We start from the raw sequence: 15,101 nt of genomic DNA, 5'->3' as shown, positions 1-15,101 counted from the left end.
AAGTAATCCAGTCGTTGTACTTCCTTACAACGACCAAATTTCCCTTCGTTGATGACCTCTCTAGTCGTTAAACCTTGAAATAAAACAACAAACTCTAGTCGTTATTAAGTACTTTTAGCGACTGAAATTCCTTTCGTTGATCAAAATACTTTTAACGACTGATGTTCCTTTTGCAAATTTTAATAAAAATAATTAAATAATTCATAATTTTCCCTGCTCTTCTGAAGTAGTATAATTTTATATGCTTTCACATGCAACCTAAAACATACCAAATAATTGATATTCATATAAAATTTCATTGTTAGGCCCAAAAACCTAAACATCACAGTAATTACTGAAAAACATATATATGTCCAACAAAATAAATCCATCAAATCCTAAAAATTGAGAAAAGGAAATTGTAGCATATGTACAAATGACGTCTCTGCACCAATACTAATAAAACAATAAACATAATGCACTTCAACTTGCTCTGCACTTTGTTCGAGCACATTTCTTCAATCTTCAAGTTCTTGATCTGTTAAAAGAACAATCCATGTCAGTTTAGTAACAGAATGCCTGCTAGCTATTTTCCTAGTTTAAAAAATAAAGGAATAATTTAATCACCAGTTAGCCAAACAATTGGAGCAAATAAATCATGCATTATCTATCAACATGTTAACATAGTATGAATAGCAAACAACAAATACCTACAGAACAGTAGAAAAACATAGATTTATCATAATATACCTCTATACATGTCAAAAGTAAATATATCATCCCAACCAATAGATCCTTCTCACTCGTAGCCATTTCATTCTTAATCTTAATGAAATTTCAACACTATCAATCACCCTAAGGTTTTGGCTTGACCCTAAAACTATTACACATTAGTAATGAAGACTGTCATTGATACTTGAAAGAAAGGAATTTCTAAAGGAGCAAACAGATTGTATTTGAAGTATACAAAAAATGGTTCAGCCATATAGTAGCTAACATATTCTTAAAGGCTTATAATTAATCTATACCATTTTGATTTCTCAAAACAGAGAGATGGCAATGTGGAGATAAAAATGATCAATAAAGCTATCACAATAAGCTTCTTCCATCTTGAAACAGTCACAACTAGAAATTACCTGGTGCATTATGGGACAATCAACACACATTTATTTTTAATTACCTTACACAAATTTGGGTGCGCATATATATATATTTTCCATGAAGCAACTCTAATTATTCACAAACAGTTCAACCAAATAGACATATCCGATGAACTACTCTTTTACCCAAACGCCATCATCATCATCATAAAAATTAACAAATAAATCCACAAATCTCAAACGCCAGAAGACTGCATAACTGTTGACGTACACAGTAGAACTATTTCAAAAATTAAAACACTTGAATCTAGTCTCTAGATCAAATCATAATAGCAAAACAGGCTACTGCATTAGCAAAGTCGTTATCAAAGAGGAGCACTTGTAAAACATATCACTAAATCTATTGAGAAATACACATTATGTAATAGCTGACAGAAAATTTACTAACCTAGTGGAGGTGATGAACGCTGACGAACCAATATACGTTCAAGCCGTTCATATTTACTCTCCAGAATATCCATGCGGTTTTGTAGTGATTCCTTTTCTTTTTAGTTATTTTAAGCTCTTCCAACAATGCAGCCTTTGAGGTGGTACCACCTTTCAACTCCTTAGCGATTATCCCACCCCCAAATCCAACTGCATGACTTTTGCATTGAGGTCCAAAGCACCTTTCCACTACCTCAATATTAGTAAGAGACGGTTCAGATTGTACCAGCTCTTGGATTTCAGCCTATAAAATATAAGAATGTTTAAAATATTGCAATACACTAAAGAAGAGGAAGGATGTTAAATGAAATTTATAAAAAGACATACATATTTTTCGATGGTTTCAGGTTCGACAAGCTCATCGTCCTTCTTATGAGTCTCAAAGAAAATAATTGCCATGTTTGGTGGATTACCATCTTTGCCTCCCTTTACAATTAAAAAAACAAGTCACATAAATCTTTCATACAAAGAGGAGATTTCCTCATAGGGTTACACGATTTACTTACCATTTCGTAATTAATCTCTCTATAAGGTTTGCTACCTGTACGATGAGGCATAACCACCTTAGACCTATTGACTGAGTTTCTTGTACTTGCTTCCTGCATTAACAACACAATAGTAAAATTATTATAAGGTAGTTTAATGATTCTATTTTTAATGTTAGCTTTGAGGATAGGTAGCAGAGAGTAAATAGAGAAAAAAAAACATCAATGCAACTTTATTTTGTGGGTCCTGTGGAAAGAAGACATCAAAATTTTTTTTTTTTGGCCCTGCCATAAATTGTTCTTGAAAAGTAATCACATGCCACTAGAAATAAAATGCTATTTGTTAATGGCTATGAAATCATACCTTAAATTTATCAGATAAGAAATGCTCCTTGACCAACCATTGCCAATCACTATTTTCTACTCCTGCCAGCACATCTTTTAGAACCTCATGCAATGACTTCGATTTCATTTTCTTGTGCAATGATCCTCTCCCATTATTCCAAAGTTTCCTCATATGTTGCAGAACATGACCTCTATGATCAATCATGTCGTCACTGTCAAATTTTTCCTGAAATAGAGAAAAATATAAACAGAAGTGTCTTGAATAAGTTAAAACAAGGCATCAATTTACAGATCACCAATTATAGCAGTAACCTGGAAGTTTTAGGATCAAAAATCAATATTTCAAATCAATAACAAGTATTGTTTACCAAAACATATTGGAATGATCTTAATGGAGATAAAGGTAAGCAAGTCTCAACTGTTAACAATGCTAAAGAACCCGTTAAAGGTAATAACAAGAGCAAAAATAAAGTTTCTTACCCAAACAAGGTGAAGAATCATGTTACTATGGTGTTACAGAGTGGGAAAGTTGTGGGCAATGTTAAGAATGTGTATAAGTGGCAAACTAACCAAAGGAAAAATCAGAGACAAAAGAATGTTGATGGGAATAAACAATAACTGGCAGTGCCTGCAGTAAAGCAAACTGTAGGAAATAATAATGAAAACAGCTTGCTACAGTATGTTCTAAGGCTGTGCAAGTTGTTAACAAATTTGATAGCTTATGTGGGAACAAGAGGATATTAATGGCTACAGATGATGATGTTACTGTTATGTAGAGGGAACAAGAGGATATTAATGGCTACAGATGATGATGTTACTGTTATGTAGAGGGAACAAGAGGATATTAATACTCAACGCCAGGAAAAGGATGTTGAGAGTGTTAATGATACTGGTGGTATAGCTGGAGATACTCAGAAGAAGGTGCATATTGTCGGTGAAATTAGTACTAAATTGCAGGTGGGCACTGATGTGCAAATGCAGGAAATCAGTCAAGTCGTGGATATGAGTGCTGAGAAGCTGGCTGAAAAAATAGTACACAAACAGCAGCAAGTTCATGCTACTAAGAGTGCTTCAGTTACTCCATTTCACTTGAGGGATGCTGTGGTGCAAACAAGGCAACAAGCAGACAAGGCACTTGAAACTAATGTGTCTCCCAAGGCTAATAATCATAAGCAGCAGCATACAGCTAAAAATTTTACAGCTCACAAACAACAGCCTGATGAAGTGATGAAGAGCAGTGGGAACAAACATGCTACTGGTTCTAATCAGCAGATGCAACAACAAAAGAATAATGGTACTACAGGAGGCAAGTCATCTCAGGTGGTACACCATGATGGAAATAAGCAGAATCAACTGGTAAATTCACAGATTTTGCAGCATTCTACATCCAATGTCAAAAGCCAAAATCAGGTTGCAGTAAAAAATTCTCAAGGACACTTGCAAGTAGTAGTAGCAGGAAGGGAAAGAAGCAGAATTGATATGGATGAGGTCTACTGCACAGAATTTTTTTAATGTTGCTAGGGAGGGTGATATATCACCTAGACATTAATTTTCATATCAAATTTTCACTTTATATAAAATCAAGAAAGCAATGTTGTATATACTTACAGTAACAGCTTTCCACATGTGCTCAAGCTTATGTTCTTCGATGTCCAACCATGAGTGTACTCGCAGCGGGCACATATTACGATCACGAACTAGCAAACCCAAGTGTCTAGAAAATGAGGCGTGATTCGGCCCAACAACTCGATTTTGGTAGAAAGTGACTCTTAACTTTTCTCCAGGTTTCAGTCGCAAAACTTTCTTACAAATGTTCATTCCTCTCACTTTATTTGTCTTTTCAGATTCACATGGACCTACAAAATTTAAAGTACATCAAACAAAACAAAACGTCCAAGCCACTAACAACAAGAAAATATTACACAAAAGTAAATAAAGTACTAGTTTCACTAGTCTGAGCATCGTGAGTCACTTCAGCAACTTTTTTTGCCTTTTGAGATTCAAATGGACCTGCAAATTTTAATCGAAGTAAAACAATACAAAAAAGTTCAAGTCTATTAACAACAAAAAAATATCACACAGAAGAAAATAAAATTCTAGTTTCGCTTCTCTAACCATCTCGAGTAACTTCAGCCATCTTTTTTGCCTTTTGAGATTCAAATGGACCTGCAAATTTTAAGTCAAACAATACAAAAAGTTCAAGCCCACTAAAAACAAAAAGATATTACACAGAAGAAAATAAAATACCAGTTTCGCTTCTTTGAACATCTCGAGTCACTTCAGCCACTTTTTTTGCCTTTTGAGATTCAAATGGACCTGCAAATTTTAGTGTAAGTCAAACAATACAAAAAGTTCAAGCCCACTAACAGCAAGAAAATATTACAGAGAAGAAATTAAATAGAAGTCTCACTTCTCTGAACATCTCGAGTCACTGCAGCCACTTTTTTTGCCTTTTGAGATTCAAATGGACCTGCGAATTGTAGTGTAAGTCAAACAAAACAAAAATTTCAAGTCCACTAACAACAAGAAATATTACACAGAAGAAAATAAAATACTAGTATCACTTCTCTGAACATCTAGAGTCACTTCAACATCTTGATAAAGGAAGTCTTCCATTGGATCAAAATCAGGAGGCACAAGGATACTTCTCTTTGTTGGCTTATTTAGATTAGAAGTTGCTGGAGTACAACTTCTATTTTTTCCAATCGGAGTCATCTTTTCAGCAGTAACTCTTATGATTTGTCCTCGACCGCTTCTGTCACTTCTCTGAGCGTCTTGAGTCATTTCAGCTTCTTGATAGAGGGGGAAATTGTCTTCCATTGCTTCAAAATAAGGGTGCACATTGAAATTTTTCTCAGCTAGCATATTCAACTTAGAAGTTGCTGTATTACAACTCTTATTTTTGGCAATTAGAGGCCTCTGTTTGGCATTAACTCTTAAAGAGCCCATTACTCTTAAGCTTTTCCCTCCCCGTCCCTTTGCTGCTAAGGCACCAGGTTGAATGAATTCATGCTTAGCAATCTTTGAAGCTGATCCCATTTCATACTTCTGGATTTTTGAGGGATTCATGTCAACCTAATACCAAAAAAAATATATAAGAGCAAAGTCAGCAAGTTTTCAATAAGAAGAAAAGTAAATTGAGAACGACATTCAGCATGAAGACACAATGTACATGTCACAAGATTCCTTGCATGAACCATTACTACTATAGTAAGAGCGAGGTAATATTCAAGATTAATTCATTGGGAAAAACATTCAGAGTAAATAATAAAGAATCAATAGCAAAAGGTGGCCAGAGGCTGATGCATCAGTGCAACTTGTTTGTGCACCTTTGGTTGCTGATTTTCAGGTGGAAATTTGGTGTGATGCATCAGTGCAGCTTGTTTGTATCTAGTACTGGTTGCTGGTGTGAGACTACGGATGGAGCAATACAGGCTAGTAACACCAGAAAATTAGGCTACAGTTGGGACTTTGTGAATAAAAGGCTACTGATGGTGCTGTTTGGAATTATGGCACCTGCTGTGGTCTATTCAGCTACTACAGAGCTGTTAGTTCCTCAGTTGAGTTGTACAACTGGAGGAAATTACAAGAAGGATCTACAAGAAAGGGGCTTTCTTGTCACTGATTTACGCAAGGAAATTTGGTCATGGATTGTTCGATTTTTCCTCGTCTAGTTCAAGCTACGAAGCTGCACTGCGCTGGGGTTCGGGTTACTGCCAGGCAATTCCTTTGGTTCTTAAATATTGATGTGAAGGGATGCATTTTGGTTCTGATTAGAGCACCTGCTGGTGCGATTTTTTCAGAACACCAGATGGTGATGCGAAAGGTGAGACGGGGCTGCACTTTTGGCGAACCTTTTAGCTACTGTCCAAGCCATATTGGGTGCGTTTTTGATGAGTAGAAAGGGCACCAAATGGTGTTTTTTAACGCAAAAACTGATGTCATTTATTGTTGCATAAAATCACTGAATAGAGGAGAAAAATATAGCTTTGTGTGGTGGAATTTTATTCGACTAACTGCTGCCAGGAATGTTCCTCATTACATTTTTGGCCAGCAATTTTGTAAGTAGATTAGGATGGCTTTTGCGATATGGTGTGAAAAGGAGGGTGACAGGCAAGAAGAGGATGATGGGATCAACAATGTGCCACCATGTTCAAGTATTTAGGGAGGAGATCATGGAGAAGAAAAAGCAAGGAAACACAGCAGCTACACAATATGCAGGCCACGCACACAGTAGCGAATTTCAGCAGTGGAGGAGGCATTTGTGCAAGAATTTTTGGTACAGATGCAAGGACCTGTTGACTTGAAAGCAGAAGTTTGCTACTTTTAAAAAAAAAATGGACAGTTGTTTATTTTGAGGAATAGCTGGTGATTATCAAAACCAGCAATTGCAAGTGGCAAGCTAAAATTGTTGGTTTACTGCTAAGTAGTCAAGAGGTAGATAAGAATGAAGTGAAGTGCGCAAAGGAGAAACAACAGCAAGTTGATATTTCTGTAAGTGATTCAGTGACTCCAATGAGGGGTGCTGAGTTTCAGTCAGGCCAGGAAGAAGATATGATACTTGGAAATGAGTTAACTTCAACTATAAATACTCCTAAGCAGCAACAAAGTAAAACTGTTGCACCAGTTCTATCTGGTGCAGTACAGGACCATAAGAATGGTGCTAAGAAGGCTGGAGTGTTTCTACCCATGGCAAATCAGGTGGCAAAGGTAATACAAATGTACAAGAAACTCAGCAGTAACAAATTACTTTAAATTCAGAAGGAAAGAATAGCCAGGCTGTGCAAAGTGCTGCAAAAAAGCAGATTCAGGTCTTACATGCTACTTCCGTAAACTTAAAAGTTTCAGGCAAGGAACATAACACTCAGAAGCAGGTTAGGAAATATGAGGCCAATGCAAAGGATAAAAAACAATCTCATGTTGTCAATGTGCAAAAGAACACTGTAAATTTACAAGTACCAGTTGCTGGTGAAGAAAGGAAAATTAATCTTGATGAAGAGTCAGCTGCACAGAATTTTCTCAATGCTACAAGGCATGGGGACTTGTCTTCTAGACAGGTGCAAAGTGAAAAAAACAAAAATAAAACTCATGCAAAGAAGCATAGTTGGGATGGTAAGATGAATGAGGAATTTGTTCCAAGGCATATACCAATGAGACAAGCAAAGCAACAAGGGGTTGTCCCTACCACTTCAACAAAGTCTACAAGATCCAAGAAAAATTGATGAAGTACCAAGACATTTTGGAAAGGCTAGATGATCAAGACAAGGTGATAGAATTCCACAATTTAGAAGATTTTACAAGTTCAAAGAACAAGGGCCTTGACTCTATATTCGTTCTTATATTATTTTCTCATTATCTTAGTATTATCATTTGTAATATCATCACATCATTTTTGCGTGTTAGAAAATTAATAAAACTAGCCCTAGGCCCAAAAAGCCTCCTAGACTTTCCCAAAATAATAAAAAATAAAGAATTATCATTAACCAAAAAAAAAATTAACAAATTAAAAGAAATCATAATAAAGCTCCAAACCTTCATGTGTTCTTTTCCTTTTCATTTGTGTAGAGTTATCTAACTCCTCTAAGTCGTCATCTTCTTTTTGCAAAATGTCAAAAGAATCACGAGGTTGAACCTTTCGTACAATATGCCAACCTTTATTGGAATGATCGACAACATAAAATACTTGTGATGCTTGGTTGGCTAATACAAAAGGCTCATTTGTTTTCAAAAATCGCTGGCGGTTAACACTTACAAAACCATATTCATCCATTTTAACTCCCCTCTCTTGATTATATACATCAAACCATGTGCATCGAAACAAAATAACTCTTCTTCCCTCAACAAATTGTAATTCAAGAACCTCGGTTAAATCGCCATAGTAATCCATTTCTTTTTGCTCTTCATCAGTCTCACCAACTACAACCACCCCGGAATTTTGAGTTCTCAAACCTTTATCATACTCTTGCACGTGAAACCTATATCCACTAATAATGTGGCCTTTGAATCTTGTCACATATGGCAAAGGACCACGTGCCAGTGAGAGCAAATCTTCCATTCTCTTACTATTATCGTGTTTGTGTAATCTTGCAACCTAACAACATCGACTACATATTTTAGCAAATACTATTTACATATTTGATTCAGGAAATTTTTTGATTAAATGATACTCACCTTTTCTTGCAACCAAGTAATGAACTGCCTATTCCATTCCACATCTGAACTTTGTTGAGAGGTATCAACATGAATTTGTGAAAACTCTCTACAAATAATTTAAGTGTAACTACATGTCATTTTAAATGAAAAATATGGACAACGTATCAGTAAATTATTAGATTAAGTCATTACTTACTCGAGAAATGGTTGAATTTCATCACAATTCTTCAATATATAAAAATGTGCCTGCTCCATTTCAGTTGAATCAAGTTTATCTTGCTTGCTACCTTTCCTACCCTTTATAGGTTTTCCTTGTTGACAAAAAATTGTCAAACCTCCCTCAGATTCAAACACACCACCATCATAATTTCATTCAAGGCAATTAAATTTTGTCTTCATTGTATTCAAATACCTTGAACATAAAGTCATACATTCAGTTGCTAAATATCCCTCTGCAATCGAACCTTCTGGGCGAGCCATATTACCAATAAAAGACTTCAAAAAGTGTAGGTAGCGCTCTATTGGATACATCCATCGATATTGAATTGGTCCAGCAATCTTAGCTTCATTAGGTAAATGAATTGCCAAGTGCACCATGACATCAAAAAATGCAGGAGGAAAGACCCTTTCTAACTTGCACAAGGTTAATGGTATTTGGGCTTCTATTTGTTCCAACACATCCACACTCAAACATTTCGCCCCAAGCACTTTGAAAAATAAAGACAACTCAATAAATGGTTCCGACACAGATTTGCAGAGCATACCACGTATGACAAGTGAGAGTAAATGTTGTAGAATAACATGACAATCGTGACTTTTTAATCCTGAAATTTTGCGATCTTTAAGGTTCACACACTGGGAAATATTTGATGAAAATCCATCTGGGACCTTTAGATTCTTTAATAAATTGAAAAACGTTTGCTTCTCTTCAGGAGATAATGTGTAACATGCTGGTGGTAACTCATATTTATCCCCATTTTTTATTGGATGCAAATCTTTTCGTATGTTCATTGCTTGTAAATCCAACCGAGTATTCAAGGTGTCTTTGGTTTTTCCTTTGACATTTAAGATTGTCCCCAATATATTATCACAGATATTTTTCTCAATGTGCATCACATCTAGATTATGTCGCAACAACAAAGTTTTCCAATAAGGAAGATCAAAGAATATACTCTTCTTATTCCAATTATCACCCCTACTTTCATGTGATATCTTATTCTTCTTCTTTGGATCCTTTGTTAGTGGTAACCCATCTAAATCAGCAACTTGATCAAGTATATCACCACTGGACAACATTTTTTGTGGTAGTCTCGTCTCCTTAGTGCCATCAAATGACGCTTTATCATTCCTCCATTTGTGATCAAGAGGAAGAAAGCGTCTGTAGCCCATGTAACACTGTTTTTTACAATTTTTTAGCCTTGTGGAAACAGTTCCTTTATTGCAACATGGGCAAGCCAATTTTCCTTTTGTACTCCATCCAGACAAATTTGCATATGCTGGAAAGTCATTGATGGTCCATAACAAAGATGCATGTAATGTAAAATTCTTTTTAGTTGACGCATCAAAGGTCTCCACTCCAGTTTCCCATAATTCATTCAACTCCTCTATCAAAGGTTGAAGATAGACATCAATTGCATCCCCAGGACTCTCAGGACCAGGTATAAGCATTGATAAAATAAAATTCTCTTGCTTCATGCAAAGCCAAGGTGGTAAATTATAAGGAATAAGTACCACGGGCCAAATGCTGTATGGAGTTCTGGACATTCCAAATGGTTGAAATCCATCACTAGCAAGCCCAAGTCTTACATTACGAGGCTCAGCAGCAAAAGATGGGTGAAGCTCATCAAAGTTTTTCCATACCATTGAATCAGCTGGGTGTCTCATAATCCCATCATCAACTCTTTTATCATGATGCCATGATATAAGAGGAGATGTCTTTGAACACATAAATAATCTTTGAAGTCTGGGCTTTAGAGGAAAATAACGTAAAATCTTGTATGGTATCTTTTTTCCACTTTTAAATTTGGTTTCCCCACTATGTTTATCCTCCTTCCATCTGGATACTCCACAAACTTTGCAAGATTCAAGACAATTATCATCCTTCCAATATAACATGCAATCATTCTTACACGCATCAATCTTCTTATAAGAAAGACCAAGATCTCGAATAACCTTCTTTGCCTCGTAATATGAATTCGGCAAGTTTGTTCCATCAAGCAATAAATCTTCTTTCAAAAACTTTAATAACATCGTAATTGACTCATTACTCCAATGACCAATACTTTTAATGTGAAGCAATTTAACCAAAGTAGAAAGTTTAGAAACTTTTGCACTTTCATATAAAGGTAGCTCAAAATCCTCCAGTAGCTTATAAAATCGTTTTGCTTCAAGATTTGGTTCCTCCTCGACAAAATCATCACCACTATTGTTCATATTATCTCCATTATAATACAAATCTCTCAAAATCCCATGTATTTCATCCTCACCATCACCCTCTTCGATGTCATTATCATATATAAATTCAGAATCTGGTTGTGCTTCACCTGACCTCTCCCCATGGTGATACCAAAGAGTATAGCCCGGTATTATCCCATGTACTATCAAATGTGACCTGACCACAACACGTGTTCTAGAAGTTGCATTACCACATTTGATGCAGGGACAACGTATCAATTGTGGTTCTCCCAATCTTGTAAAAGCATAATCTAAAAAACTTTCCACCCCATCTACGTAAGCACCAGCAAGTCGATCATTAATAAGTTCCATCCATTGCTTATTTGGTGCCATAATCTTGGTTCATGTAAAATAGATATAAAATTAAATTAGTACAACAACCATGGAGTAAGAGTTAAACATTTATTCTAGAGTTATGGATTAATGAGAAATAGATACATATAGTTATACTCGTCTCCGGAAACGTGCAACATCACAAAATACATAAATTTCATTGTACTGAAAAACGATGAACTTTTTTATAGGTATAAAATGATGATTTTTTCCAGTAGACAATTTTAAAAAATAAAGGACACTTAAAGAGTGTTTTATGAAGGAAAATTAAAAAAAAAAAAAAGGTAGAGATAACAACTATGACATTGGGCTAATGAAGAAACTTCAGCATATTGGTCCTTTAGGACTATGTATGATACTATCTCACTAATGCAACATGAAAATAAGAAATCTTTGTAAGATATGTGCTGAGGAAGCTTACAAAAATGTTGAAAGATCTACATATCACAAAATTAAAGATCCTAGTGGAAAGGAGGTTGCTAAAATCAAGGTGGCAAGCTCAAGATCACCTTGCAAACACTTTCGGAAAACCATTGAATGAACCTGGAGAGGGATGAAGATGGAAAACCAGCCTTGGTTTGCTACTTTTGAGACTTCAAAATGTTAAGTCCTGTTATTTTTGTATTCCTTTAGGAACTTTAAAGAAAAACTAAAATTCTAGAATGTGATGAATCCACCAGATCTCTCTTCAATTTTATTTTTTTTAAATTTCAAACAGCTGGAAGTTAAATGATCGGCTATAAAACAACCTTGCTTGAGGCAGCAAAATTCAAGATTCAAAAGACAATAAATATGAGAAAGAGGCATTGTACTCTGCCATTCAAGGTTTTGTTGGAAATGAGTGGAATGGTTCATTTCTTTATCCTGATCCTTGTGGCTGGACAACAATACAGGTACTAATCTTATGATTTCATTTGCTAGTTCTAGTATGTTTTACCATTATTTTTTTGGTTTTTTTGTTTGTTTGTTTGGAATTGGAAATCAAAAAACAGTAATGCTAGTTCAGACAACACTAGTTAAACAAAATGTGTTGCTCCAGCATGCACTCAGTAGAGTATGTTACAAAGCCATGCATGGATTTTTTTCATCAACTCTTTCCATAAAATTGTTAGTTAAAGTGACAAGGAATTCCTAAATTCTTATTTCATTTATGGATTTGCGATCAGTGTGATGTGAGTGTATGTCAGAGAGAGACATCATTAAGGAGCTATCCAATTTCTAAGACACTTTCCTATTAGTACCATCTACTGCAGTAATTGCAAAATTTATCACTTTTTTATAATGACTTCCCTTATCTTGATGTAAAATTGTATTCATTTCTAGAATTAAGTTTTCTCCACTTCCTAATACTGTAACACATCTCCCTCATCTTCATAAATTATTTTCCGCAAGCGACTAATTCACCTGAAACATGACTTATGACATAAATACATGTTATTAATCTATTTTCCAAGTTAACCATGAAAAGTCACTTGTTCTTGTTGGTTAACTTAAGTCTAAAATAGAGTAAAAATTCTTTACATTGTAACATAAATTTTAGTTTAATTACTTTTATCAGCTCCATGAACTCTTGTTTTAATTATAATACACAGGGAGTATCATGTGATTTCTCCAATGGCTTCTGGCATATAACGGATTTAACTATCGGAGACCTATACGACAACTCCCTTCACTGCTCCCCAGCTGCAGAATTCACAGAACACTTGTTTGACCTTAAGCATCTAAAAAGACTTTCCTTCTCAAATTGCTTCCTCTCAGATCTGAACAAACAAATTACAATTCCCATATCAAATTGGGATAGTCTCGCGAACAGCTTGGAATCATTAGAGTTTCGATCAAATGCTGGTCTTACTGACAATATTTGTTTTGCCAACCTTCTTGGCATGGGATTTGAGCAACAAAGACAGAGCACTGACAATGACATTATCTGGCTACAGAACTCTAAGACTCGATTCCTTCATTATTAGTAGAATGACGACCAATAAAAAGAATATCATCCGAAGGCAGAGAGAAAACAAATATAGGGTTCAGCTCATTATAAATCACAAAAAGGTTTTCAAGACAAATTATTGATATCCAGGAAAAAATCTCCAAGCACAAAATACCAGCAATCCATGTTTGTCCAATTTAACAGTAAAATGTATCACTAAACCAATTAATCAATACAATCGAACAGAGAACTCATACGAATAGGAAAAGAATACCCAATTTCACAATCAATAAATACAATATTTAGTAAATTGACAGATATTTACCTTGATGTGAAGGAGAAGGAAATTGTAAATTGTTGAGATAAGCTTCTTTCTCGAAAGCCAGTTCTTTTCAGTAAGTTGTACCAAACTGGTTGTGTAATCAAAATAGAGAGAAATAATTAGGTTTTTATATGGGTTGGGCTAGGAAATGGAGCATAACACCCAAACCACAAAATTTGGTTGTTATCCAAATTGAAATTTCAGTGCAGGAAGAACGAGATTTACTTTCCCCAAAAATTTCAACAAATTTGTTTTACCTTTCAATCCTATCTTCAGAATCAGTTTCACCACAAAATTTGGTGTTTATCCAAAGAATTTGTTGCAGAATTCCTGAAATTGAGCCGCTTGATAATTACCCGTATGTGTAGCATCCGTTGCAAACTCCTTCTGGTGGGGTTTTACTCAATTATCTCTTTAGATTCTGATAGTCATCCTTCTTTCTAGCTGATTAAGTTGGTGTGAGTCTCCTCTAAAAAATTGCATACAGAAAAATAAGTAATTAATGCATATCTAAGCATTATAAATTAAGAAGCAGTTTGTTTTTATTTTGAGGGGTGATTGTTGCGTATGAAGGGGAGTGGGGTTGAGGAAAAATGGTGGGAAAGCAGATGAGGGGGAGCGTGGGGCTGGGAAAAAAAAAGTAGGAAAAATTAGCGCCTTATTTTATTTGGGGGAACGACTCGATATTATGTTTTTTAAGGACTGGATATTGCCCCCTCGTTGATATTGAACTAAAAATTATCTTTAATGACTGGAGAAGAATTTAGTCGTTATAAATATACTTAGAACGACCGGATTTATCTCCCTTCGTTAAGAAATCGTCGTTAAAAGATAAGTTTCTTGTAGTGTGTGTCGAGTAAGGTAAGAATATTGAGGTATAATTTAAATGTAAAGTTGAAGGATGAAAGGGAAAGTAAATAGGAAGGGATAACAGGGCAGATCACTAAAGGATCAGGTGCATCTTGAAGTGAGATATATGAGGTATGTTTCGACATCTTTGTGCTTTTACTTGAAAGTGAGAGCCCTGTGTGGCTGAGATATGTCGTACATATATATTGTCCCCGTGAGGTATTGTTGGTATTTGCTACATGCAGGCTTTGAGATAGTAAGAAATATAGAGGAAACTCTGCCGAAATTTTTCTAGAATCTAAAGGAGATAAGATATAAGCTTGTAATATGTCCCAACAGGAAAAGATGTTGTGCAAAAAGTAATGGCAGGACAATATTTAGTTAGGAGTATCATTGACAATTACAAAAGACGAGCTAAATGTTGTTAAATTGATAGTAACGGTAATTATGTGATCAACATTCATATGGTATAGGGAAATGCTAGAGTAAATTAGAGAGACTGGTAGTGCTGAAACACGACATAGAAAGAGAAAAGGGTAACTCCAATAAAGTGTGATACCGGGAGTATTAATTGGATGGATAAGCACAAGTGAGATACGACAAGTTTATTAGCAAAATAAAGTAACAACATGACTGAGGCAGGTGTTACACCTTGGAAAATCCCC

General features: G+C 35.3%; 1 protein-coding gene across 3 annotated transcripts; it reads right to left on the bottom strand.

Moving 5' to 3' along the window:
* Positions 1-346: 346 nt before the first annotated feature.
* Positions 347-14,034, bottom strand: LOC132626617 (uncharacterized). 3 transcript variants are annotated; one of them, XM_060341542.1, is made up of 14 exons: positions 8,745-8,909; positions 8,567-8,654; positions 7,928-8,486; positions 4,951-5,470; positions 4,806-4,865; positions 4,643-4,711; positions 4,511-4,561; positions 4,337-4,405; positions 4,004-4,251; positions 2,415-2,621; positions 2,072-2,164; positions 1,893-1,991; positions 1,528-1,809; positions 347-517 (listed from the first exon to the last, which is right to left on the bottom strand). In XM_060341542.1, exons 3-13 carry the CDS (start codon positions 7,931-7,933, stop codon positions 1,528-1,530), a joined length of 1,704 nt encoding a protein of 567 aa, XP_060197525.1. In that variant the 5' UTR covers positions 7,934-8,486; positions 8,567-8,654; positions 8,745-8,909; the 3' UTR covers positions 347-517. The 3 variants fall into 3 exon arrangements, 2 of the variants coding, with proteins under 2 accessions (XP_060197525.1, XP_060197526.1); XM_060341543.1 differs by lacking the exons at positions 7,928-8,486; positions 8,567-8,654; positions 8,745-8,909 and adding exons at positions 13,591-13,675; positions 13,845-14,034; XR_009577516.1 differs by lacking the exons at positions 347-517; positions 1,528-1,809; positions 1,893-1,991; ... (6 more) ...; positions 4,806-4,865; positions 4,951-5,470 and adding exons at positions 13,591-13,675; positions 13,845-14,034 and having other exon boundaries at positions 7,929-8,486; positions 8,745-11,338.
* Between the last annotated feature and the right edge of the window lie 1,067 nt (positions 14,035-15,101).

This window comes from Lycium barbarum, chromosome 2, assembly GCF_019175385.1.
Source record: "Lycium barbarum isolate Lr01 chromosome 2, ASM1917538v2, whole genome shotgun sequence".
Taxonomy (NCBI): domain Eukaryota; kingdom Viridiplantae; phylum Streptophyta; class Magnoliopsida; order Solanales; family Solanaceae; genus Lycium; species Lycium barbarum.
Note: the sequence above shows the minus strand (reverse complement) of the source record. Positions and strands in the feature narration are given on the sequence as shown.

Bases quoted from the DNA above. Each gene is read 5' to 3' on its own strand.
- LOC132626617 (XM_060341542.1), bottom strand. The intron at 2,622-4,003 runs GTAAGTATATAC...TCTCTATTTCAG, and splicing joins ACATGTGGAAAGCTGTTACT to GAAAAATTTGACAGTGACGA. The intron at 1,810-1,892 runs GTATGTCTTTTT...TATATTTTATAG, and splicing joins CTGAAACCATCGAAAAATAT to GCTGAAATCCAAGAGCTGGT.